Here is a 26,351-nt window from a genome sequence, read left to right on the forward strand (position 1 = left end):
TGTAATTATGATGTATTTCCTCTTGAATATTAAAAACTCATACTTTCAAGTTCAGTTTTGTATTATTTAAAAAAAAAAAAAAAACACAACAGTATATTCAAAGTTTTTCATAATATCTTGTTCTTCTTCTTGAATCACAATTCCCTGTATAAATGAATTTTCATATTAATTCTTTCAGTCATGCTTATTTGAAAATTAGTGCATTTGGAATACAACATACTCTTAGGAAATCTGGGTGGGTTGTCATTGACATCTGTGAGAGTTATGTTTACAGTGGTAGTACCAGCTAGTCCTCCCAGTTGTCCTCCCATGTCCTTGGCTTGGATTAGAACTTGATATTGTTCTTTCACTTCTCTGTCCATATTTGGCAAAGCTGTTCGTATTACACCTACAAGAAGAAATGGCAAAGAGAAAGTACCAGTAAACAAAGGACCGTGATTGTCTGCTGTTACATTTTTATACTGGACCTCTTAGACCAGCAATGAAATTTCTCCTAAGGGGCTGATAGGAGACAAGTTCTCACAGAACCATACAAATCACTCAGGCTTTTCAAAAGCATGCGCATCAGCTATTCGATCATCCAAAATGACTGCTGTGACTTTTCAACCAGGGCATGAACGGCTGAAAGAAAATCGTGCAGTGTTAATAGGGATGTGAATGGTGTGAGCATAGGTTTGCCACATGGGAACTGAAGAACCTTGTTTTATACAGGGTAGGGCAATGCAGGAAGAAGTAGTAATGCATTCCAGAGCCTACATCTTCAATTGTTTCCAACCAGTCACTTGCCATCACAGTTAAGCTAAAGTATGCCAAGAGAATATTCCTTCTGCACAAAATGCCAACAGCATCCTGACTTGTATCAGCAATAGCGTGGCCAGCAGGACTAGGGAAGTGATCATCCCCCTGTACTTGGCACTGGTGAGGCCACGTCTCAAATTCTGCATTCAGTTTTGGGCCCCTCATTACAAGAGAGGCAGCTCAGAGGAGGGCAACAAGGCTGGTTAAGGGTCTGGAGCAAACACCTTACGAGGAGCAACTGGGGGAACTGGGGCTGTTTAGCTTGGACAAAAGGAGACTGAGGGGAGACGTTATCACTGTCTACAACTACCTGAAAGGAGGTTGTTAGCAAGGAGGGTGTTGGTCTCTTCTCCCAAGTAGCAAGTGATAGGACAAGAGGAAATGGCCTGAAGTTGTGCCAGGGGAAGTTTAGATTGGATATTAGGAAAAACTTATCTTCTTCACTCAAAAGATTGTCAGGCATAGGAACAGACTGCACAGGGAAGTGATGATATTCAAGGTCTTTTCCAACCAAAAAGATTCTATTATTTTAATTTTATTTGACAGGTGACACAATTCCTTCTTAGACAATAGACCGCACTATGTTACTCAGAAATACTGAATAGTTAATTATCATTGGAAGACTCTTTTCTTTCAGAAAGTTTTTTTCAAAGAAAGTTTTCTGCACACAGATGCAGTAAAAGCTTTAGGAGCTTCCTTAAAGAAATGTAAGTAAAATATCATGTTAAGACATTACCCAAATGACTCTAAATCTTCAGTGGTTTTGGGTAGCTGATGTCTAAATAGGTATGCCATAATCTTCATTCTCATATGTTAAGAATGTATATCACAAAAGGAACACTTATAGAGAGAGAGAGTTAATATTAATTACAGGATTAACTGATGAGGTTGCAAAAAGCTACAAGGTTTTGGGCACTTAAACTTTTCTCTTGGAACCAAATATAGAGAAGAAAATTCATTTATTTGTCAAAATCTTTAAAGTGCATAATCCTATATGTTCAGCTATAATTTGCAGAAAATGGCTGGGTGCAGATTGGTACAGATCGCATGCACAAGTGAAAAATAAACCCGTGGAACTTTGTGGGGTGTGAGTGACCCTTTGTAGGGCAGCACAGAGGGATTCCTCAAGATGCAGGGTGGGTGTGGGGGTCTGTAGAGCCCCCACAAGGGGGGCAGTGTCCATCTTGTCCCGTGCATCCCCGAGGGACTGTGCTCTCCCTGCGCCTGGGTCCACCCCACAGTCCCAGGGCAGGCAGGAGGACACTGCACCCTGTAGACCATGGGAAATGACACATTCCCACCCTCAGGCTGCTCCCATGGCTGTACTATGGCCCTTAATGTCTCGACAAGTAGACAACCCCCCCTCAATGTCCCCATCCCAGGCCCCTCAGAAGAACATATGCCTCCTTGCCCTCTGTGATCACCCATGGCCCTGCCAGAACCCAAGGCCCAGCTTGCTGCAGGCAGATAAGCGGGTTCGACATGTCCTTACAGATTACCCTGCAAACTGGTAGTCACTTGCCTTAGAGCTTCGGCAGGGAGAGGACTCCCTGGGGTTCCTCCATGGGGAGAGGGACCTGTACTGAATGGGATCTAAGCTTTTGGGGTGAAGGACAGGGCTGAAGGCGGTGTGGGTGGGTGGCAGGCTGGAGTGTAGCTCCCTGGCAACTAATTTCCTGATGGAAATGCTCCTTGTAGTCCCATGAACCTCTGTACAGAGAGACTAGAAAGTCATGTCCCTTCCCAAAGCCCTTCAAGATAAGGCTGTGGCATTACAAGTTGGATTTGATGATCCTTGTAGGTCCCTTGCAACTCAGGACATTCTACGATTCTATGATTCCCCTCTCAGTTATTGTTTTAGAAAATATTATTTTCTAGCATTAAATCATTTGGGTTTAAAAGCAGTCTTTCCCCCGGTGTTATAATGGGTCTGAAATGATAAGAAACAAGCTTTAAGGGTCATTCTTATATTTAGAGAGCAACTAACCACTGTCATGTTAACAAATGAGAATAAGAATCATAAACTTACATAATTTGCCCTGACTCTAGGAATAACTTTGACCTAAATCTGCGATTTCTGGAACCTATTAAAAGTTCCCATTGAATTGAATTGTATAACAATTTCCTTTCTCGCTTCTTGTAACACTGGTGATGATAACGACAAAATTAATAATAACTACTAGTTTCTACCTCAGCATGGCATATACTGTACTGCATAGGTCTGGAATATAACTAGCAAATACTGAAGCACATTTACATACTGCAACACTACACTTTAGAGCTTTTGAAAACAATCACTGTTGTTCAATGTTTTGTATGTACCAGACAGAAATACTGAATTATAAAACTGTAAGTATTTGTTCATATTCATGTGATATCCATGTAAAAAAATTGATTGTAAATTGGATTAACATTACTAGGTTTCTTTTTTTTTCTTTTTGAAATTCTTAATGCATATTTTTGCATTCTGAAGACTATGTGTTCCACAGTATTTTACAACATCTCTGAGATGTTAATTCTAAATAGAAATGAATTAAAGACTTCTCTTGTTACACTAACAACAAAAAAAAGAACAGTAAGTAGAAGAAACTCGAAATGAGCAGATAGTAGGTTGTGAGCAGAAGATGCTCTCTACCTGATTGCTATACCTATTTTAGGTACAACTGAGTGGCTTTCTCAGTTAGAAATATTCCAGAAATGAGGAATTTGCTGTCACTCTAGTAGCAAAGTTCCCAGTCACACACTGTTTATTCTTGTCTGGAAGTATAAAGGTGGTGGTTTTTTTTTGTTTGTTTTTTTTTTTTTTCTGTAAAATCCTTTGTGTCTAGCAAAAAAAAATCAATATGAATAATTTTCATGTCTAGCAGTTCATAGGCAATTTTCACTTTGCTACCTACCGTATTTCAAAACCATGAAAAAAACAGTGAAAAATACTATTTCTACCAAAATCATCAGTTCACGTGGACAGAACAAAGGTGATTCAAAGTTATCTAACAAGCAAAATAGAAAAATAAAATGGAGATAAAAATCCACAGGAAAGAAAGGACTACAAATTTTGGTATTCTAGCTTCAGCTTGACAAAGAACATCCAAACTTTAATTTAAAGGCTTATTATACTGTAGAGGCCCTATTTGCATGTAATTGTGTTCTGAGTGGTTTTTTAAGTCCTTCTGCCATAAGATTTCACAAAAAAAGATTGTTCAGCTATAGAACAGTAGTGGTGGTGGTAGTGTTCTGCTGGGTTTTGTTTGGTTAGTCGTTTTTGGTTGGTGGGTTGGTTTGGTTATTTTATTATTATTATTATTATTATTATTATTATTATTATTATTATTATTATTATTATTGTTGTTGTTGTTGTTGTTGTTGTTATTATTATTTTGTTGTGTTTTGTTTTGTTTTTTCTTTTTTCTTTGCAAATGTCATTAAAATTAAAGGTGCAGAAAAGTATGGTCCTGATGAGCCTGCTGAAAATTGAAAATTGTATGGGATCTGGGCGAGAAGATATACTCTGCAAAGTTATTGAGCTATAATTCAGCAGGAGATGATCTAATTTTGTGGAAGGGAAAATCCAGGTTCCATGAAAAACTTCCTGAATAAATATTAATATTGATACTCCTGCTGACGCCAATTTGGATTTTAAGAATATAAGTGAGGTAAGAATATGGATTAGAATGCTGAGTCTAAGGAAAAAAAATGGAGACATCTAGCCATAAATAAGAATACTTACCTCATAAACCGATCAGAAAATTGGGTGGAAAGAAGTTTGTCAAAAGGATATTTTACAACAGAACATACAGAGGAAAGATAAGGGAGGTTATCTATCTTAAGAGAACTGTTCTATATTAAAGAAAACGCTTTGAAATCAGAAGAGCAGTTTTATAGCGTCAAAAAGTAAACCCCATGTATAAGAATCGAGGACTTAAAATGTGCCAGTCCAACAGCTGCTCTCCAACAGGGACTGCAATGCATTTAATCTTCCTTCAAGAGCAATAAAAGCCAACTTGCCCACTTCCACATAGTTTGCTTACCTCCAGACAAAGCACTGCAAAAAATTAGGAGGTCACTAAAAAAGAGGAGTTAATTGTCAGCTGTGACATTGAGACCCATAAAGGTTAAAAACTATATAAGTGTACCAGATTCATATCAGAGTAAATGTTTATCCCCTATCAGGAATTGAGAAAAGAGTACATGTAAACTCATATGTGCCTAACACAATCCTTATTTCTCATACTAAGTTATAGTCGGTGCTTTCACCATTACCATTTGCAATGAGATGCTGAGGTCAGCTTTTGCATGGCAGAAGCTAAGAAGTAAACAGAATGTTTGGAACCATTTGGAAAGGAATAAAGAGATAAAGTGTTATGATTAAACAATTTTATATATACACATGAGCTGCCTTCTTGAACACAGTGTGCACATTCTCATTCTGAGGAAAAGAGGAATGAGCAATGTTATGGAATGGCTTCTGTTTAAAGAAATCTGCAATCTAGAAGAGAAGCAACTGTAGGATAACCTAGGTTTATAAGGTCACGGGGAACTAATAAATAAGAATTAGCTGTTCGCTGTCTCGTGAAATGTAAGTGTAAGGTATAAAATAAGTTAAGAGATGTCATGTTTCAAATAAGTAAGGGAAACTGGCTCTTCACCCAAAACAAACAAACAAATAAAAACCCAAAAACAAACAAACAAACAAAAAAACACACCAACACCCCCCCCCCCCCCAGCTTTTGCTGTGCAATTTCTAGTCACTGGATGTGCAGATACTCTGTTACTGGACAAGTCAACTCTACTGGACAGTAGACAAGGTATGGAGGAGAAATGTTTTAAGAGTTTTAGCTACATGGACACTGCTCATCACCCAGGAACTTTGTAAGAATAACTTGTTGAAGAATACAAGAGTATTCGAGGGGTGCATCACTGAACATTTTACCACCAAGGCACAACTGAGTAACTCATTAAAGATATTAATAGACAGATGTAGAAACACTGGGTTCGTATGATGCTCCAGGGCTAAAAGGGTGTAGGCCACCACCCATGGTCCACTCACTGCTCACTACTGAGTAATAGATGAGAGCATGTGATACAGCAATTCAAAATGCCACAGCAAAAAACGTTCTTCTTCAGGAACTTTTTTTTTTTTTCCCCTTGGGAAACTTGTACTAAAACTCCAATTGTGGCTTCAGTAAAAGTTTTTCTTGCCACTGAACTCCTCCTCATTCTTTAGAAGACTGAAATAAAAAGCATAAGTTGAAGGTAAATAGTTTTATTCCCCCACACACTTGAAGAAGTCTCATTTCAGTTTGGAAAGTAAAGCTGCTCACTGCAAATTGCAATACAATCTCTTGCTAAATGGAGCATGTGACAAAGCAATGTGCCCATTGGAGATAGTGCACTAACAACCTTACAAGGCTCTCACTCCCAAACTATTGATTGATGAGGGATAAAAGCTCTTTAACACACAATCTGACATTCAAGTACAACTTATTGGGAAGGAGAAACTCTCTGTTGAAAGAAGCATATGGACCACTATCCCTGTAACACATTCAGGATGGCACAATGCATGGCATTCAGCATGTAGACTATTGGCTCCTGAACTGAATTTCTAAATATAGAAACAAGAATGACATTTAGAAATTTAGGAGAAGATACGTAATTAACATGTCTACCAACCTCCCAAATACTTCAGTTTCTTTAAAGTTATTATGCTCTTCTGCTCAAATATCCAGTAATCCTAGAAAAACACACTATACCCCAGGAAAATAGGAGGGCAGGAGATGATTAGCTGTTCCACAATCTCAATTTAGCTCTACATAGCTAAACAATCATTGCTAGAGAATTTCTGACTGTAAGTTCAGCAAGTAAAAAATGTTGAGAAAAAAGAATGTAGACTCAAGATACAAAACTGAATTACCAGAAAAAAATAGAATGCCGGTAGCAGATGAAGATTTAGCTATAGAGAAATGGTAAAGCATAAAAAAAATGTTGTTCAATGTATACATATTTTAGATATTCCAGGACTGATTGGAGGAACAGGGAATAGAGTGCACTGTCAGCAAGTTTGCTGATGACACAAAACTGGGAGGAGTGGTTGACACACCAGAAGGCTGTGCTGCCATCCAGCAAGACCTGGACAGGCTGGAAAGTTGGACGGGGAAAAATTTAATGAAATATAAGAAGGAAAAGTGTAGAGTCTTACACATGGGCAGGAACAACCCCAGGTTCCAGTATAAGTTGGGGAATGACCTTTTAGAGAGCAGTGTAGGGGAAAGGGACCTGGGGGTACTGGTAGACAACAGGATGACCATGAGCCAGCACTGTGCCGTTGTGGCCAAGAAGGCCAATGGCAGCCTGGGGTGTATTAGAAGGGAGGTGGTTAGTAGGTTGAGAGAGGTTCTCCTTTCCCTCTACTCTGCCCTGGTGAGACCACATCTAGAATATGTTCTGGGTCCCTCAGTTCAAGAAGGACAGGGAACTGCCGGAGAGAGTCCAGCACAGGGCAACTAAGATGATTAAGGGAGTGGAGCATCTCCCTTATGAGGAAAGGTTGAGGGAGTTTGGTCTCTTTAGTTTGAAGAAGAGGAGACTGAGGGGGGACCTCATTCGTGTTTATAAATATGTAAAGGGTGAGTGTCACGAGGATGGAGCCAGGCTCTTCTCAGTGACAACCAATGATAGGACAAGGGATCATGGGTACAAACTGGAACACAGAAAGTTCCACCTGAATATGAGAAGAAACTTCTTCATGGTGAGGTTGACAGAACACTGGAACAGGCTGCCCAGGAAGGTTGTGGAGTGTCCTTCTTTGCAGACATTCAAAACCCACCTGGACACATTCCTGTGTAACCTGATCTAGGTGTTCCTGCTTCGGCGGGAGGATTGGACTGGATGATCTTTCGAGGTCACTTTCAATTCCTAACATTCTGTGATTCTGTGTTAATCTCCAACAGGCTTACTTATTTGAATATGTTGAATGACAGTTTATCATTTGTGTGTTTCAAAACACCATGAAAATTTGACTCATCAGAGAAACAGCTTGATTTTAGAGCATTGCAAAAGTTAATGCCCCGTTACTCGATACATTATAATACCATTATCTTATTAGTATTTGCAATAAATAATATTTCATTACCTTATTATGAAACATCTTTCAAAGTCCCTTCCGATCCCTAACATTCTGTGATTCTTTTGTTTCTACAGCAGATTGTAATCGATTTAAGAAAAAGTCAATATTCAGAAATGAATCATGTGCAAAGTTAGTCTAGTGGCTTTTGGGCATATCAGCCCAATCTGTATTTATTCATTGATACTGACCACACAAATCAAAACACAAGGTTGAAATCTTCCACCGTTGGTGATAAATTATTTACCTGTCTTTGGATCAATGGAGAAATATGGTTGCCCCTGAAGAATGCTGTAAACCACTCTAGCACTGTTTCCATAAGTGGGATCATCAGCATCTGTTGCCTTTACTTGAAGTACATATGCACCTGCAAAGAAGCAGAGGTAATCACATTTTCAGTATAAAGCAGCAATCAGGGATATTTCAGGTACATTTGTTCTTTTGCTAGTGGACTCTGTTGTAATCTTTGTTCCACTCAAAAAAAAACCAACCAACCAAACAAACAAACAAAAAAAAACAGTAATAAAACAGTCAATTATTGAGCTCCATGTTAGCAACCATCTAGGTAATAGCTGAGACATAACAAGAAGGAAGGGCGAAGCAGCCCACCATCAAAAGATATTTATAAACAGTTCATGACGTATATATTATTTATAAAAACTTTTTACCCCACACATATAGAATGGAGGTCTGGGGAAGCACAATACCGGATTTTGAAAAAAGATTATGCCTCACAATTTTGTGAAAAGGTTGACAACTGTGAGAGTAAACCATGTGAGTTGCCTTTGAAACAAGTATCTGGTCAAGCAGCTCCTGAATTTGGCAGTGAACTAACCTCAAAGTACCTTAAAAAAACTATACTACAGTCTCCTAAAGGTAGAATTCTCATTCCCATTGCAGAATGAAATTAGGTGTTTGGTTCAACCAGTTGTCTTCAGAATCCAGACTTGAGTCTTCCCTTTCCAATAGAGCTGAATAGGAAACAAAAGTACTGTGGAGGAAGAACTTGATATTCTATTCTCAGCCGTTGTTACAGTCCAGACCTAGTGCAGTTTGACTTATATACCAACATAAAGGAGACCCATGTCATGGAGCAAAAGAAATGCACAAGAAGACAGAAAACTCACTTTAAATGCAATAGCCTTGCAGAAATATCTTGTGCCTCTTGCTGGTCACGAAGCAGTTTACCTGCATTTCCCCACTGCCCCGTAATGAAAAGAGTGTTCAAACTATAGTCTTCAGTAAAATAAATGGCCACATATTTAGGCTTTCCCATCAGCTTTGAAGAATTAATAGTTTCCTATGATCTTCTGTACAAATGAATGTTTGAATTTGCAATACTGATTTGGAGTGAGAGGGCTAAGACAAACTACAGGAGAAACAGCACAGAGAGGAGAGTTATCTGCACCATTTTTGTTTTAAGAGATGTTTGGCATTTGCAGGTTGTCTGACATTATTTCAATAATATCCATGGAATACTGCAAGTGCTTCAAGACTGCTACTTTTCTGTAATGAAAACTGGCAAGTTTCAAAAGTTGTTCACAGTCTAAAATTAACCTTAATGGACTTGTCAAAATTTATTTCTGGGAGTACCTCACTGAGAGATGTTCTGTGTGAATGGTCATACAACATAGGAAAGTAGCTCATAGCAAGGAAGGTAGCTGCTTATGGACTTTTTTTTTTTTCCCCAGTGTGTGCCCCCCCTGTATCTCTCCATATGAAGATTGTTAGTGATGCTGAAAGGTTCGGAATTAACATTGTAAAAATACTTGCTGCATGATGGCCAGTCATACAAGACTGCTCCTGCTACTGCTGTTTATTGAACAATAAAGAATGAAAAGGTATTCCAAACCATATTCATTTTATTTCCTGAAGAAGACACAGAAATATAAATGCCATTTCACTTACAGTCACTTTTTAAAGTCAATAGACTGATCATGTTTTTAGGCTGAAGGTAAGTTTCACTAAAGTCAGCTTCTAAAAGAAAGAAAATATTAGCAATGAATAAATGAATGAAGATAAACCATAGAGATGGATTCAGTTAACATAATAGCCTGAGGTTACTCTCTTGATTTTCTGGATGTGAAGGGTGAGGAATGATATGTGTCAGAGAAGACCAAAGTCCAGTTTCAGTATAACAATTGCGGAAGCAGTGCATCCTCAAACACTTACGCCTTTCTTTACATAACACATGACCATAACTGACTATACATTAAATAGCTTAGACAAGCCCAGCTGGAAGAATACATTTTCCTCCAGGAATGACACACAGAAGCTATCTAATGCCTGTAAAGCACTTGATGGCTTCCATCTGTCCCTGCCCATAAGGAATACCTTTGTAATAGGATCTTCCACTTTCAACCCTGTTTTCTGCTCCAGAAATTCAGGGAGCTACTGTAATAGCTTAGTTCTACTCCAGTGACCAAGACAGAGAAGGAAATGGTAACTTTTAAATTTTCTTCTTTCTTCCCTTGAAAAATAGAAGTTCACTGCATGTTCTACCTTTGAGCCCTTACTGTTGTGGAAGAAAAAGGAAGATCTGTTCCTTCTGCAGCAATTACACTGACAAAACATGTCATGTTCACTCACTGTACAGTACAACTTCTCATCCTGGTATACACACTACTGTCTTCCTTTATTGCTACAGTATCTCACTACCTTTCTGATCTAAAAAATTTAGTCTAGCTTTTCCATTGGAAAGAAATGTTAACTTCTAACATAGTTGCTGCCTTCTTTCTTCCCTACCAAGTTGTTCTGTCTTTTACTATGTTCTGACCTTAGACTGGTGAGGCCTGCAACCCTCTGAAGTGGTGGAGCAAAGCATCAGATGATTACTAGATGTTGAGGTCTGAGCTGGAACTGGGTGACTGAGCACTCTGGCTCACAAGTGTGCAGGTTCAGGACTGTTTTAAGACAACAGCCTGCATTTTTGCAAAAAAAAAAGGCAGTGCTGTCACACATTCCCAAGATATGTCTTGGGTCAGGACTCATGTTTCCACTGCTACACTGGTTGCTACTTCAGGGAGCTGATTTCAGTTTGTCTTCTGAGTATGAATCAACAAAATTTTGTCATGATGTTACTGAGACCTTTGCTTTGGATCTTGAAGAAAGTAACATTTTCCATAAGAGAACAGGATAGGCAGACCAAGATTTACAACTACAAGAGCAAAAAGTTAAGCTTCAGAATACATGTACTTATTTTCTGAAGGCTGAGCACTGAGAAGACCTACCAAAGCTCAGGATTTAAAATCAAATGTTTCTGGAAATCTAGCCACAATACCTGCCTTCTCACAGATTATCAACAGAGAGCTTGCAAATGACATAATAAAGATCTCTCCAACACTTGAGACTATCTGATAGAAACAGCAGTGGCCATCACCTCAAGAAGGTAAATCACATATCTTAGTACTGACTGTTCACATCAACTAACTTTGGACAACAAATATAGACAGTTAGAATGCTCCTATAGTTGGGCAGTGAGGAAAATCTCATGTTACATTATTAATACTTTTGTAGTACTTTCGGACTTCAACATGTATCATCTTTATGAATTTTGCTTCACTGCACCTCACTTGTAAATTGATAACAACACATAAGCCTATATACCAGCTCTTTTAGAAAATAATTCTTAAACTTCATATTGTACTGATTCTAAGATTTAAAATCAACATTAACTGATACATTGAAGATGCAATGAGACAAAATAAATCATAAACGTGATTTTATTTTAAGGGAATTATTAAAGAACAAAGCATTGTGACTGTTATGTACTTGAACTACTAGTTAAACATCAATGCTTATTTTCTATCCATTTCGGTTACAGTTCTGCACCTGTATTTATCACTATCAGAGATTTTCTTTTAATCCTTAGAAGCTCATCTCAGGAAAAAATAATTACAGTATACTTTGAAAGGGACTGTAAGATATGATATTTTGCTATGCTAGGTCATATTCAGAAGGCAGATAAAGCTCTGGTAAGGCTTGTGCAAAAATGTTGCTTTTTTCTTATGGAAACATATATATTTTAAGAATTTTTAACTTTTGTATGAATGGTGTGATTTATCCGTTTATTGGTAGAATTATAAATAAATACCCACTCACTTATATACTGATTTACTCCATCCAGATGGACCTGGACAGGAAGTTCAACAAGGCCAAGCACAAGGTCCTGAACATGGGTCAGGGCAATCTCAAACACAGATACTTGCTGGATGATGAGTGGATTGACAGCAGTCCAGTGGAGATGGACTTGGTGGTATTGTTGGATGAAAAGCTGAATATGAGCCTTCAATGTACACTTGCACCCCAGAAAGCCAATCACATCCTAGGCTGCATCAAAAGAAGTGAGACCAGGAGATTGAAAGAAGTGATTCTCCCCCTCTACCTCACTCTCTTGAGACCTCACCTGGAGTACTGTGTTCAGCTCTGAGGCCTACAGCATATGAAGGACATGTATCTGTTCAAGCAGGTTCAGAGGAGGGCCATGAAGATTACCAGAAAAAGGAGTGGACCACTTCTTCTATGAGGACAGGCTGAGAGAGTTGGGGTTGTTTAGCCTAGAGAAGGCTCCAGGGAGACCATATAGCAGCCTTCCAGTACTTAAAGGGGGCCTACCAGAAAGACAGGGAGGGACCCTTATCAAGGAGCGTAATTATAGGATAAGGGATAACGGTTTTAAACTGAAAGAGGGTACATTCAGATTATACATTAGGAAAAAATTCTTTACTGAAGGTGGTGAAACACTGGAACAGGCTAGCCAGGAGAAGCTGTGGATGCCCCATCACTGGAAGTGTTCAAGGTCAGGTTGGATGTGGTTTTGAGCAACCCAATCTAGTGAAAGGTGACCCAGCCCATGGCAGGGGATTTGGAACTAGATGATCTTTAAGGTTCCTTCCAACCCAACCCGTTCTATGATTCTGTGATTTATGATGGAATACAGGGATTGATAACACTTCAGGATAAGAAAAGCTTTACAAAGTATACTAAATTAACACAAATGAAGAACTACTGACTCTGTGTTCATTAGCTTCTCTTAAGCTCCAACAGGTTTAAGAAAGAAATGCTCAAATAAAATTTTCAAGCAATCTTAATATTTCTTGTTATAATATAAGTATTCACATATATTTAAGATGTTGACATGTGAAGTATTGAATGTGTTATTTGGAATATTTTTAATAAGCAAAGTTGGTAATTTTTCATAAATGTAATCTATAGAGTGTCTCAGGAGACTGGAACAACAGATAAAACAGTAAACATGTTTATCTCGTTTTGCATATTCAGAGCAATGATACTGTAGCTGAGAATGGATTTTGGAGCTCATCCCCTATTCCATCATTTGTTTCCTAAGCCCTAGCAACAGCATCTTAAAACCAAACAATATTCTTTTTACACAGCAGTGACCAACTCCCCTTCTTTCCGAATGCACTATGACCAGCAAGTGGTTCCTGCTACTCTGCCAGCAGCAGCTTCCTCCAAATCAGAAATGATTTGCCAAAACCAAGATTTGCTGAAAAAGTGTGAGCCAGAATGAGTGCTTTTATGATGATTCTTACAGTGGAGTTTATGTAACCTGTTGTTCGACTTCTACCATGTTGGCATCTACACTCACACTGGGCACCTGCAGCTCACTTCGCTGGGCATAGGAAGCCTGGCAGCAATGGTCTGCGTGTTCCAGTGATACACAGGTAGGCATGTGAAACATCACAGCTGAATCCATATCTATGTCTAAGTTCTCATGCAAAAAATGTGATGTTACAAGGTGAAAGAAGTAGACAGTGGCCATCAGCCCGCTTGAAAATTCTGCTGTCCACATAGCTGCCTGGGGATCCCTGCACAGAGCAATTTGTAGTTGTCTAAAAATACTAGTTTATATATTCTTATGTACATGCCCATGGTAATTCAACCTTATTACACCAAAAAAAGAATAGCTGATTTACAAACTAAGTTTTATTAAGGCAGACATTTGAAGTAACATTATAGCCTGATAAACCACAGGCACTGAAAATGAAAAATAATCTGTTTCACTGTGATAGCAGTTTCAACCGTATTAATGCATCTGTCAGATCTCTTACAACAAATAGATAATATGTAAAGCTTATATTTTTATGAGAGGGTAGGTATGTTTTTTTTCAGTGTGCCTCCAGTTATTTACCAACTTAAATACATACCAAATGTTCTAAACAGTTTTTCTGAAATTAACTTCTAATCCTTTCAGTATTATCAAGCATTACCCATTATATCTAACAAGCTTTCTATTTTATTGCAAAACATAAAATCAATATACTTTTAAAAGCAGACTCTAAAATCTCATTATTTTTCCAGTCAATAATATAGGGCACTGCAGCTATAAATCTTCAATGCACAAAGGTGATGAAGGATCATATTTACTATAGCTGATGATATTTAATTAATGTGCTTACATTACTACACAAAGTAATCAAATGAACAAAAAAAATACAATAATTAAGTTGCTTAGAAATACCTTGCATAATAGTTAACACTTAAAAATATTTATATTTTTAATTTTTGGTGTGTGAACAATAAACATTTCATGTAAGGCATAAAATGCAGAAGAGCGGAATGATGTGCTTAAGCCTTTGTTTATGTTTCAGGAAGAAAAGAAAAATATTGCTAAACCATTCACATCGCTCAAGGAAATGGTATGGAATTTTAATGAAGATTATATTTTCTTTAAAACAATACAGACAGTATTGAGGACTAATATGTTGTAAATAATTATTGTAATTACAGCAAGCATACTGAACTTAATTTTACTCTTGTTGAAGTCCAAAGGCAATCCAGCAATAACTGTAAATAGAATGAAGCCAAAGATCTCTAACTCATTGGTCAAATTGATGAAAACAGCACTAAAAACTTCTCATATTTTATATTAGAATGACTAGAGAGAACCTATATCCTAATAAGAATGTTATTGGATTACTATTTCACTTCTAGAACTATTGCCATTTTTGTGACAGTGTTTCATTAGTGAAAATGCTATTTTGCTAAAATCGAAATAATTTCTGAAAGAAAAGCAGTATTGATGTGTCCTGGTTTTGTTAAAAACAAGTTCTCTTTTAGTGAATTTGCCTGTCAGCTAAAGCCTTCATATTAGCTGCATTTTCCTGGAGAACCCGACACATGTTTTGGTTAAACCTAGCAATGGAATGCAAACTTATTGATAGGCACGGATGGACATCTCGCGAGAGGGGCAACGAGAAACTGGTGATTGAGAGACTGACCAACGGTGTATAACATTCCATTCACGTGAATACTTCATATAAAAGTGGGAGATCACGAGGATCTCGGCCCTTTTGCTCTCTTTCCCTTTTTTCCTCATGGCTGACATTAGGAGAGGACCTTGCTGGTCGTCCCTGCGAACTGAGGCCTAGTGACAGACTGAATCCAGCTCCGGTTGGCTACAGAGTCTAATCCAGGACTTTGGGTGCTGGCTCTGCAGTTGCTGAGACTTACAAGATTGGTTTTGTATATTTTGTATTATTTTCTCTATTCTTATTAGTAGCATTAGTAAAACATCTTTAACTTTTCCAACTCTCTTCTCTCTGTCCTTCTTTCCCTCCCGATCGCCTGTCCTGAGTGGGAAGGGGGGAGAGGGAGGGGCAAAAGGGGGAAGTGGGGGGGAGAGGAGGTTAACAATACATCTGCCAGGGTTTGATTGTCACCCCGCAATCCTAACCCTCGACATGATGAAATCTCTTCATGTCCAAAGAGTACTAGAAAGAAATTTCAAAATTTTCTAATACACTCAGTTTGATATTTTCTAATTGTTTATGAATGACTAGTCAAAACCTGTTAAAAAATTACTCCAAAATTCAGACCATCCTCAATTTCAAGACAGAGCATTTAATTTATTGATCCCCCCCCCCCCGCCCCGATTTTTTCTTATAAAAGGCTAAAATATTGATCTTTTTTAGCCTGGAAATAAATTTCACCATCAGCAAACTATAGGTGGGTTATCTTGCTGGCTGTGGAGCTACTGTTGACTTCCAAAAAATCAAGCAGGAAATATTAATTTCTTATGTTTTGTTCATTGAACTGAAGGGTATGACCAAGATTCACAAAACTCAACTGGGAATAGATTTTTTTTTTTTTTTTTCACCGTAGAGGATTCAAGGTTAGGAGAATGAGAACAGATTTAATTAGACATGATTCCTGCAAAACTAATGTGTAGTCAATAGAAATGAAAAGATGAAGAAAAAAAGGAGGTGGCAAAGTGTCAAGTCTTTTCTTATTAAGACAATCCTTCACCAGGCTTGTAAATCCCATAAAGTTTGGTAATAAATGCCAAAATTAATTTAAGTGGTGGCAGTACATTATTTTACACAGAAAGTGAGAGGGATGTGCTTTGAGGCTTTGAAGAGACAAGAGAGGGCTGGATGGCAGTAGCAAGGTTTGCAGCTAATTAAAAAGGGAAGAGATACTGTAGTTGAGAGCAGAACCTCATCATGTTGTAAGTACTTCACAGGCTCTGGCTGTAGCCCCTCTCCACTCCATGTAGATCAGATGTTTGGTCAAATCAAATTTTGAATATGTCCAATAACAGAGATCCCACAGCCTCTTCAGATGCTCCTGTGGGATCGTGCCAAGCAAATTCCTGAACAAATTCATCTTCGCTTTTGAAGTTCATGGCATGTCTTTTGTTAGCAAGAAATAAATACAAGATACCATGTGTGAATTTTCATAGAATTTACTTTTTGTAAAGGATTATCAAGGTAGTTGCATCTACTCATGATGAGTAAAGACCAAACAGGAGATCTTCTACCACAAACTTCCTTCCTGCCCTCCAACATGGTTTTCTTGTAGACTTACAGGTGCTGTCATCATCTTGTTGTACAACTTCTCCCCTACCACATGTATGATTTTGTGTTTTTGTCGCTCTGCTGGGAGTTGGTGATGCCTAATACTTTTGAAAAAAAGTGGGGGATTTTTATATGGGCAGGAGGAAGGAGAGGCATAGCTGATGGCAAATAAACTCACAACTTTGAACAATATTCATCCTAAACAATTCCAAGAATAACATCTTGGTAACACGAACAATGCCTATTCTCTTTTCAGATTTCAAGTAAAAACCTTATCAACATCTGCATTTCTGGTTTTGGTTGGTCGAGTTGGTTTTGTTTGGTTTTTTGGTTTTGGTTGTTGTTGGTGGCAGTGGTTTTGGTTTTGTTTGGTTGGTTGGTTTTGTTTGGTTGGTTGGTTTTGTTTAGGAACAAGAAAAAAAAAAAAGGAAAAGTGAATTTATGACTCACTGCAGTACTACATTGCAGTTTAGACAAGGAGATCCCCTGCCTCAATAAATATTCTCCTGACCTGACAGTAACACTTTTAGCTAAGCTCCAGTACTGACAGAACATGTGCATCTGTAAAGAGAGATGCTGACATTGCCCTTTTGGGGCTTATCTTTTATGGAAGAAATTACCTATAATGTGTTTTGAAGATATACTCCTGAAGCTGACTCCCACGAAAGTAATGTGAGGAAGGCATATTTTACTTCGAAAAGCCAGTTTTCAGTTTATGCATTCATGGCTGTGCAGTCCTGATAATAACACAAGCTTGCTGGCTCCATCAATATCTTGAATACTAGACACAACCAGGCAAACACACTTTTCTCCTGTTTGGCATTCCACACGTCACACTGACCATACATATATTTTTCCCTCAACTGTCAGAAGTAGCCATGTCCACAAAAGCAATACTTCCATTCCCTGTTATAGCTTTTTGTTAATACTTTTGCTGTGCTGATAGCTAAAAGCAGCTGTTCCAAGTCCCAGTATTTAGTGCGTAATCAAACTTATTTCTTGCATTTCTAGAATAACTTCTGATTTACAGTGGTAACAATCCAGGGAGTATAGAAGCTGGCTTGTTTAAGCTGAACCACACACACACATTCTGATTTCATCTGAAAAACAGTGCTTTAAATGTTGAGGTGTTTGGTTTGGTTTGGTTTGGTTTTTGTGTGTTTTTTTTGTTTGTTTGTTTGTTTTTTTGTTTGGTTTGGTTTGGTTTGGTTTGGTTTGGTTTGGTTTTACTTTTTTTCCTGGCAAATTGGAAGACATGGCATTGTAAAGGAGAAGGATTTTTTTTTTGTTTCTTCTTCCTTATGCAGTAAATGCTTTGGAAAGTAAACTAAGGTTTTAGAAAGAGTCAGCACGTTTTATTGCCCACGTTTTTGTCTCTCAAAATGTTTCTTGCAAATTAATTAATAGGTCCCTTTCTTCTGGCCATCCCTGTTTCCCTCATGGATGGTGAAGGTGAACAAGGAAAGCCTACAGCTGTGGGGTTTTTAGATAATTATTTAGCTTGGAAATCAGCAAAGCAATTACTTTCTTTTCCCTTTTTGTTCGTACCCTCATCTGTTAGGGGTGGGCAGAGTTGAGCCACTAAGGGTACAAAATGTGACTAAGCTAATAATGACCCTGCTAGCTTTGAATATTTAATTAATTTATTTATTTTTATTAATTTAGGTCATTTATTTATTTCCTAAAGACATCTGGCGGCTTACACAGTCCCAAGGCTGTGATAATGTTTACAGAGGTTACACCTTCTGAAGCAAATGAGAAGCTTCAAACAGCACCTAGCAGTCTACACTCAATGTGCACATAAAGGAGTAGCCTCGTGATTTTCCTTTCTTTTTTCAAGCCTGTGGATGGTTTTCCTCTTACCAATTTGGCAGAAGTTCCTCTTGCATTTATGAAATTTAGCAGATCGAAAAAGCTTTGACTTTTGATTTTATAATTTTGACAAGCTGATAACTTTTTAGATCATGACTCAACAGGGACTTACTTTTGCCAGTATACCCATCATGGCTAGGATGTGAGAGAGAAAAATAATCAGAACACACTTTAATCATGATAGCTATGCTGGTAAAACTCCTACTGTAGAGGTCTCTGTGCCAGTAAAAGCACACTTTGTTGGTTTAGTTTGTGTTTTGAAGAGAGATGGTGTAAGCCGTATTAAAAGAGAGAAGCTTTTTGATATCAAAGGCTATGTCTGAACCAGAGGACTTGACCAAAAATACTGTATGAAATTAGATGTTCCTTGGGAAGTAAGTATTTCCTTAAATGGAATTATGAAATAATAGACATTAGTCATACCTGATGCACTGAAATCTTAAGGGTTTGAGGAAAAAAAAAGTCAACCCCAGAATAATAGCAAAAAGGGTTGCTATTCATTTATTAATTTGTAAAGAGGTATCAGTGTGATCAAAATATTTTTCAGATGCAAATGTTCAAAGAAAAGGCTAACTATTAAGCTCAGTTTGAGTAAGGAAAGTGATACACTGGAACTGATTCCTAGCTTTTGAATGCTAATCCAACTTCATGGTTATCATGAAGTTTAATTGTAAAGCAATTGTTAATATCAGCTGCACGTCTTTCAACAACATACCATCCTTCTAATACCAGATGAAAAAGCATCAGGAAATGAAATATTTTCAAGCAATCCAGGAAATGACATTCATTTTTCTCATGGAAGAGCTCCTGGAGATTCTTAAGGAGTGGTGAAAGTCTTGAAATTGTGACATTCCATCTCCTCAAAAAAAAAAAAAAAAAAAAAAAAAAAAAAAAAAAGTGCACCAAAAATGGTGGCATCACACAAACAATTCAGGATAGTGTACTTCCATTAGTTTGAAGTTTTCATGAGGTGGAGTTTTACACATCAATTCAAATGCCAAATGATTTATTCAGAATGTAGTAATAAGAAAACTTGAGCTTTAGACATGACAGAAGAGAAAATCAGTGTTAAATAAATGATTCATACTGAATGTCAGTTAAAGGGACTTCATCTGATCCATTCAGTGACTTAATTCATAATTCCTATACTTTTCTACCTATCTTCTTACATCCATATCCAACTACACTAACCTTCAGTGGTGATAGAGGACAGTATCCCCACATACCCATGATAGGTGTCTGATATAGGGGCTTCATAACTTGGAACAGCAGGTGTGTCCTCAGGCCTGACAAAAGATTGCCCTCGTGCAAACTCCTTTGCAAGAATAAGAAAAAAGGTAAAAGAGGTGTTACTACTCCAAGTGACACCATGTTCAACCTCTATCATAAATAGCATTTCAGAAAAAAAGGTGGAAAAAAACTTTGCTTCAAAACACTCAGGATAACATGGCCCTATGCAAGTCTTGATCTGATCAGTTTAAAACCTGACACACAGGCTATCATATCCTCTCCAATCATCTCTTACATTTTACTACAATAGTTGGTCCTTCCTAAAACAAAGCTAATGAAATACTTTCTATTTGTACAGGAACAAGGTAAGGAGTAATGAACTGAACATACAGAAGGGGAGACAGAAGTTTTGGATGAATGAAAAGACACAGCTTGCAAAGGGCTAACTGTGGTGACTCTTCTCATCAGCTGTGCATTCTGTTGCCTCTCAGAAATCCCATCCCTGTTGTAGGAATGACCCAGATATTAATAAAGATACAAACGAGGTCGCCTTCAGATTTCCTTAATAATTCACAGCAATTTAGTGGACTTTGCATAAGCAGCTGAATCATCCTTGCTGCACGAACTCCTGAGAGAGAGGTGGCATAAACAGATGGCAACAGAAAACAGTGCAGGCATTGAGGTTAAGAGTGGTCAGACTTCAAACAGAGCCGTAGTGCTAATTGTAAGCACATAATTAATTTTATTTTATTGTTTGACTAGAGGAATTGTAGTGTCACTGTCTTTGGAAGTACCTGAGAACAGACTAGACATTCATTAGGAATGACATATGTGTGGTTGATCCTCATAGAAATTAATTAGGTAAATTTGAGATCCTTTCTAACCCTAGCTTTGTGATTCCATGAACTCTACAAGCAGACATCCGTCCCCTCTTACTATTGCTATGTCCTTGCTCTTGTGGTTACAATAGAAGGGCCACTGTGTTAGCTTTTTAATTTATGTTAGGAGTGCATTTTTTAAGAAAATTTTTCAACTGTCCACACTTACTACGTTCTGGTTAATATGTGAAGCACTCGTTAAGTGTGTAAACTGGATTATTTTGCGGTGAAGCTGCAAGGTATCCTGTAGGTGTGTACTTAATACAATGCAGCTGTTAATAGGTAGGTATTCAGTCCAAGGGCTAGACAAGAGTTTATTTAAAACCATGAGAGCAGATACAGTCTCGATGCCAAGTTCTCAGCACTCACTGTTTCATCACACAGAACTGTTTCTATTGCATCATACTACCATCTTGTATGACATCAGTAGCACTCTTTCTTTGTACAGCATCAGGAGTAATACTTCTCCAATCATATTTGGAACCTTTAGATACTACCACAACAATACATAGGAATCATTACTATTTCACAAAAGGCATAGTTGCAACTTAATTATCAAAAAGCTACAAAGTTTCAACTGAAGATGATAGAAAATGTTTGGTAATACTACTATACATATTTAGCCAATTTCATAGCACTGAAAACACAGTTTTTTAGTGATTAGGAGAGAGAAGAAATTCAAAGCACGAGGTCATATTAAACATATGGAAGTTTCAAATACATCCACTTAAAATTAGCTGTAAGTGTGACTCCCGTATCTCAAATATCTTGTATTAGTGTGACAACTTTCTTCTTTTCACATGTCTGCATTCTGGTTTTGTTGTGAGTTTTTTTTGTTTGTTTGTTTGTTTTGTTTTTCTAAAATCATATTACAACACTCTCATGTACAAGTCTGATTTGTTCTTGATCTGAACAGCAAATCCAATTTTATATTTACTTCATAATTTGGATCAGTATAACGCTATGACAATACAGTATTATTAAACAAAACCTCAAGCGTCCTTCACAGCAGCAAAATTTCTGAACTGTGTACTGCCAGATTAGAAACTTACAACCAGTTTTCTTAGGAAAGGTTGCATGAGTCAGAGAAAATGTGAGTTTTTCACTGGAGAAATGCACTTTCTTGGCATAACTAAGAGACCATTCTTTGCTATCAGGTCACAGAAACATGCTTTTCATTCTTTTCTGTCTTACTAAGTATGTCCTTGTTTCGAGATATCATAGGCAGAGTTTTTCTTAGCATCAGGAAAGACAGGAACTGAAGCAGAAGACTAGAACAGGGAGATCTTGTCCTGTTCTTACTTCTATACCAGATTGTAGGTCAACAGACTATTACACTATTACTTAGATAATCTATGATAAAATGGAAATGCAAGCCTTCACACTTAATAGTAGTAGATGCTGATGCTGTTGTAAGATAGCTTAATGTCTGGTGGTTTTTGGTGCTCTGTGGTGTGGTGATGATAGAGAGGTACCACGACCTAATAATATACCTAAATTGGAAATGTAGCATTGGGAAGAACACCATGCAATTCCAGTATAAGACACATGAAGGAGTATAACACATTCTTCAAATTCCTTAAAGTCATACCTTTGAAAGAATTATGGCCTGCAGTCAAGAAATAGTCAAAAGACAAGCTCAAGAACTGATAATTACAAAATACTGCTTATTTGGGACAATACTGCAGGGTGTTTTTAGGAGGCATTTTGTAACTTACGGCTGTGCAAATACCGGATTTTCTCTTTGTTTGCCTTATTACAAATTGAAACATAAAGTGTGCCTTTTGGAACAAACAAAAAAACCTCAAGCAAAAAGATGATTTTAAGTTAATTTCAATCATTCCAATACACACAAAACATCTCAATTTTGAGTACAGCAAACAGGCAAAAACAAGAAAGCCTTTGTTTCCGGGATGGCATGAGGAGTGGAAGACATACTCATGTATGCTGTGGGGGTTCTTAGTTCATATGCTTTTGGCCTGAGGAAGTTCAGATTTGTACTGCCCACCTTTCTGGAAAATTTCATACTTGTGACTGCTTATAAAATTTTACATTTCATTTATTTAATTATTCACAAGGTTGCATGCCTGTTTTCTAAGTCAGCTTCCTGATTCTCATAGAATGTCAGTTTTTCTTTGATTTTCTCCTTCTCAGTTTCTTCTGTACAACCACTCCTGATCAATGAAACTCTCAGTGTTTTTAGCAACATGGTACAATATTAACAAGTGAGCCTGAAAGACATCCATTTATTTACAATAGATGGAATAAGATCACTGCTAGCAGAGAAAGATGTTGGATCTTCTACATGAATTGGACTATTGCATTAAAACCTTACTTAGAACACTTTTTGTGTGTGTGTGAATAATCAGCTAACTGGCAAATAGTTTCAAGATATCTTAAACTGAGTTTTTAAGTGAATGAACTCTTCACTAGCACAATAAAGCCTTTAGTAACACTCTTGTTCTTTATCATTCAGTTTTAATCTCTTGAGAGAGATTCAAGACACTGTTGTGGTTCCAGCATAAATGACTACTGTGGCAAGTAAGAAACACGATGGAGGTATGGAGAGGAGGGAGCTTGGAAGTATGGAACAAAACCCCCTTCTCTTCTGCTTAGTGAAGACTATTACTCTAAGATTACTCTGGTTTAAAATCTGTATTGTTTTCATCGATGTGTCCTAATTGTGAGCACTGAAGTTTTTCTATGTAACTTCAGGCCCTCAAGATTTCCATCTCAGCACACTAAAAGCTAAAGTACCTGCCCACAGCAAAATGCCGACAGTGTTCGTTTATCAACTAAATCTTCATTTGTCCTGTACATAAAAATAAATGCCTGAATCCTCATGAGATGGTCTGTGTTATTGACTGCATGGATCGTGGCTGCAAAACTTCAAACTGAAATTATACCAGATCTGGTGATGAGTTAGCCAGTGGTCCTGGGGTTATTCTATGTGATATGAAAGACTGTATTCACATATATGACACTCTTCCCTGTGTGTCATAGATAAATCAAAAACCCAGACCCCCCACTCTCAAATCGCCTTCTCTTAGCCATGGCTGGCAAACACAACTGTTCTCACTGTTAGTTGAAAAGTGTATCTTCTGGCAAAGTGTAATTATGCTACTTATATTTTTCCCAATTAAGAATACTTCAGCTCATGTTATACTGTACTTCCAAGTGTAAAGCCCTGTTGGGGAAGAGTGAGATCCTGCTCAGTCTAAAATTAGCAATATTACTTTGGATAGCAAAAGGCTATATATTTGGGTACCCCTGTTGTTTGGAAATTTGAAATCCTTCTAGATCTATCACTCTAGATAAAACCAGATGTTTCCTATCATGTTGATACTTATCCACAGAAATGAGTCTAAAACTAGAATTTTCCAGTTTGGTTTTGTGAGCTATTTACTGATTTGGAGCAGCCTTTCTGATGGAAATATTGACTCAAAACATTGCTTGAATGATTCTACAAACATATTTTTTCAAATCATTAACTAGGCAGACAATCAATTCTGCATCCAAAATACGTGACTGAACTCTGGGAACTCCGAAATTATAAAACCTCCTACCATCTGTCACAGATTCTTCTCACTATTGATGCATAGAAGAAATCCAATTCCAAAATATTTTGGTCCCTTTTGTGAAGTGGTATGTTTTTGAGAAGTAACATTAAAAATTAAATATCAAACATCTTTAAAGTAAGACCTGTTTAGGTTCCAAAGCATTTAATAAGATTTTATATGTGTTTTCTTTTTTACAGGAATCATTTCTCTAACTTGCTAGATCAACTTGAAGATTTGTAGCACTTCCAAAAACATGGTGGTCAATGGTCTTTTACTAAATTCCATTGAAATTGATTCAGATCACTGTCATCACAGATACTAGAGAAGACAAATCAAAAATCTTTAATAAATTATTATGTCCTAAATCTAAACATTTTTGACATAATTTTCTTTCTCAAGAGCCACTATCACATTTGCCAACTTAACTGATCCCTGAAATGAGATCCAAGCTATTCTATGGGGTGATAAAATTAGTAAAAAGCCTCAGGTATAAGATGGCAGCTGGTTTTAGCATTCATTTTTGTTTTATTAACTACTAGAGACCTATGGCAAATTGAATTATTCTGATTATTACACAGGGCAATACTGTAGTCCAGCTGAACAATCCCTTATTCCTGCAGAAGAATAACTTTGTTGGTGCTTGGTTTGGTTTGGTTTGGTTTTTGTTTTACAACTCTGGCACTTTTTAGATGAAATGGAACACGTGCATTTGCAAGAACACATTGCAGCTGTAGGAAGAGGTGTGAAAACTTGCAGCATCTGAAAGCAGTAAGTCCTCAATTTCCCTTTCAAAACTATTAAGGTTTCTGGTCATAGGACAAGTTACTCTCTAATAGTAAAACTAAACCAAAACCAGTAAAAATGCCGAGTCTTTCATCCAGATGCTAAAAGTGTTCTCTCCTCTTTAGGAAACAGTGAAACTTTACCTAGACTGCAGGTCTTCTCCTTGGCTGCTGAGAAGATTCATATCTTTTGCAATTTCCAGAGGCCTAAATTTTTGACTGCCATATTCCTACTCTCACTCCCATAGGCTCCAGCTGGTGACCCACACAGAGAAAAGAGGGTTTCTGCTTCAAATTCATCCAATATCTAACCTGCACTCTCGCACAGTTACTGACTGCATTTGCTAATCCTTTTCATTTCTCCTGCTACGTGCCCTACTATGCCTGTTCTTCTGAAATCATCTCCCTTTTCCACCTGTCTCTTTCTATTCTGGAACTTCCAATCTCAATTCTTATCCAAACCCAGCTTGATAAAATGTCCCTGAAACATGTCCTGTTTTCTCTGGATTTACCTCTACAGAAAAAAAAAAAAAAAAAAAAAAAAAGCTTTTTTTAAAAAAAAAAGCTCTTTTTTATAGTCTGTCTCCTTCCCAGAAAACAATGCTTCTGGATGCAGCTGGCATTCAGCTGCTCAGTCATTTTTCATCCTTTGACTCTAACCAGCCTATTCCTCTTTTAAATTTTGTTTTATAGTGATATTCAAAACAACTATTTTTGACACATTTCCATCTTTTTAATCAGTTATAGGATGAATAAATGTGAGATTGCATTTTCTGGAAATGTGTTGCATATCAAGTGATTGACACTGCTCCACAACTGGGTTGTTTGGAGGTTTTTTTTGACCCATTGTACCTACTGCTAACAACAAGTTTCGTGTCAAGAGACTGGCAAAATTGAGTGTATGTCACAACTAGCTAAACAATATGGAATTTTAATGAGAAATATCAGCAGTGTCAGGCCACTTTTAATTGTCTGGATTTTAATTTATTAATTTCAGTTTCTCTGTGGACCTCTATGCTTTTTTATAATCAAGAGTAAAAAAAAAGTAATTAATAATAATTCATGTGAATGAGGGCTAGTTAAGGAGAAACTTATAGGAAGACAGTGGAAGAAAACAGACTCATTCATTTCTTTGCTACTGCAGCTAAATATAATGCAGAACACAATCTGGTTTTCTTAAAATTCTATAGGCGTGTGAAGGTTGCATTGAATGAGGGAATGTACTCCTTGACCATTATGTAAAAATGTCTAATTAATTTTCCTTTGTCGTTTTCAATATGTTTCTATTACGT

General features: G+C 37.4%; 1 protein-coding gene across 7 annotated transcripts in view; it reads right to left on the minus strand.

Moving 5' to 3' along the window:
* CDH12 (cadherin 12) overlaps positions 1–26,351 on the minus strand; it is a 577,123-nt gene that overhangs the window by 88,259 nt on the left and 462,513 nt on the right. For all 7 annotated transcript variants that reach the window (XM_071804496.1, XM_071804493.1, XM_071804491.1 and 4 more), the window contains 2 exons: positions 8,166–8,285; positions 221–388 (listed from right to left, as the gene is read on the minus strand). In XM_071804496.1, coding sequence (XP_071660597.1) covers positions 221–388; positions 8,166–8,285 — 288 coding nt within the window. The remainder of the gene's footprint in view (positions 1–220; positions 389–8,165; positions 8,286–26,351) is intronic.

This window comes from Patagioenas fasciata, chromosome 2 (genome assembly GCF_037038585.1).
Source record: "Patagioenas fasciata isolate bPatFas1 chromosome 2, bPatFas1.hap1, whole genome shotgun sequence".
NCBI classification, from domain to species: domain Eukaryota; kingdom Metazoa; phylum Chordata; class Aves; order Columbiformes; family Columbidae; genus Patagioenas; species Patagioenas fasciata.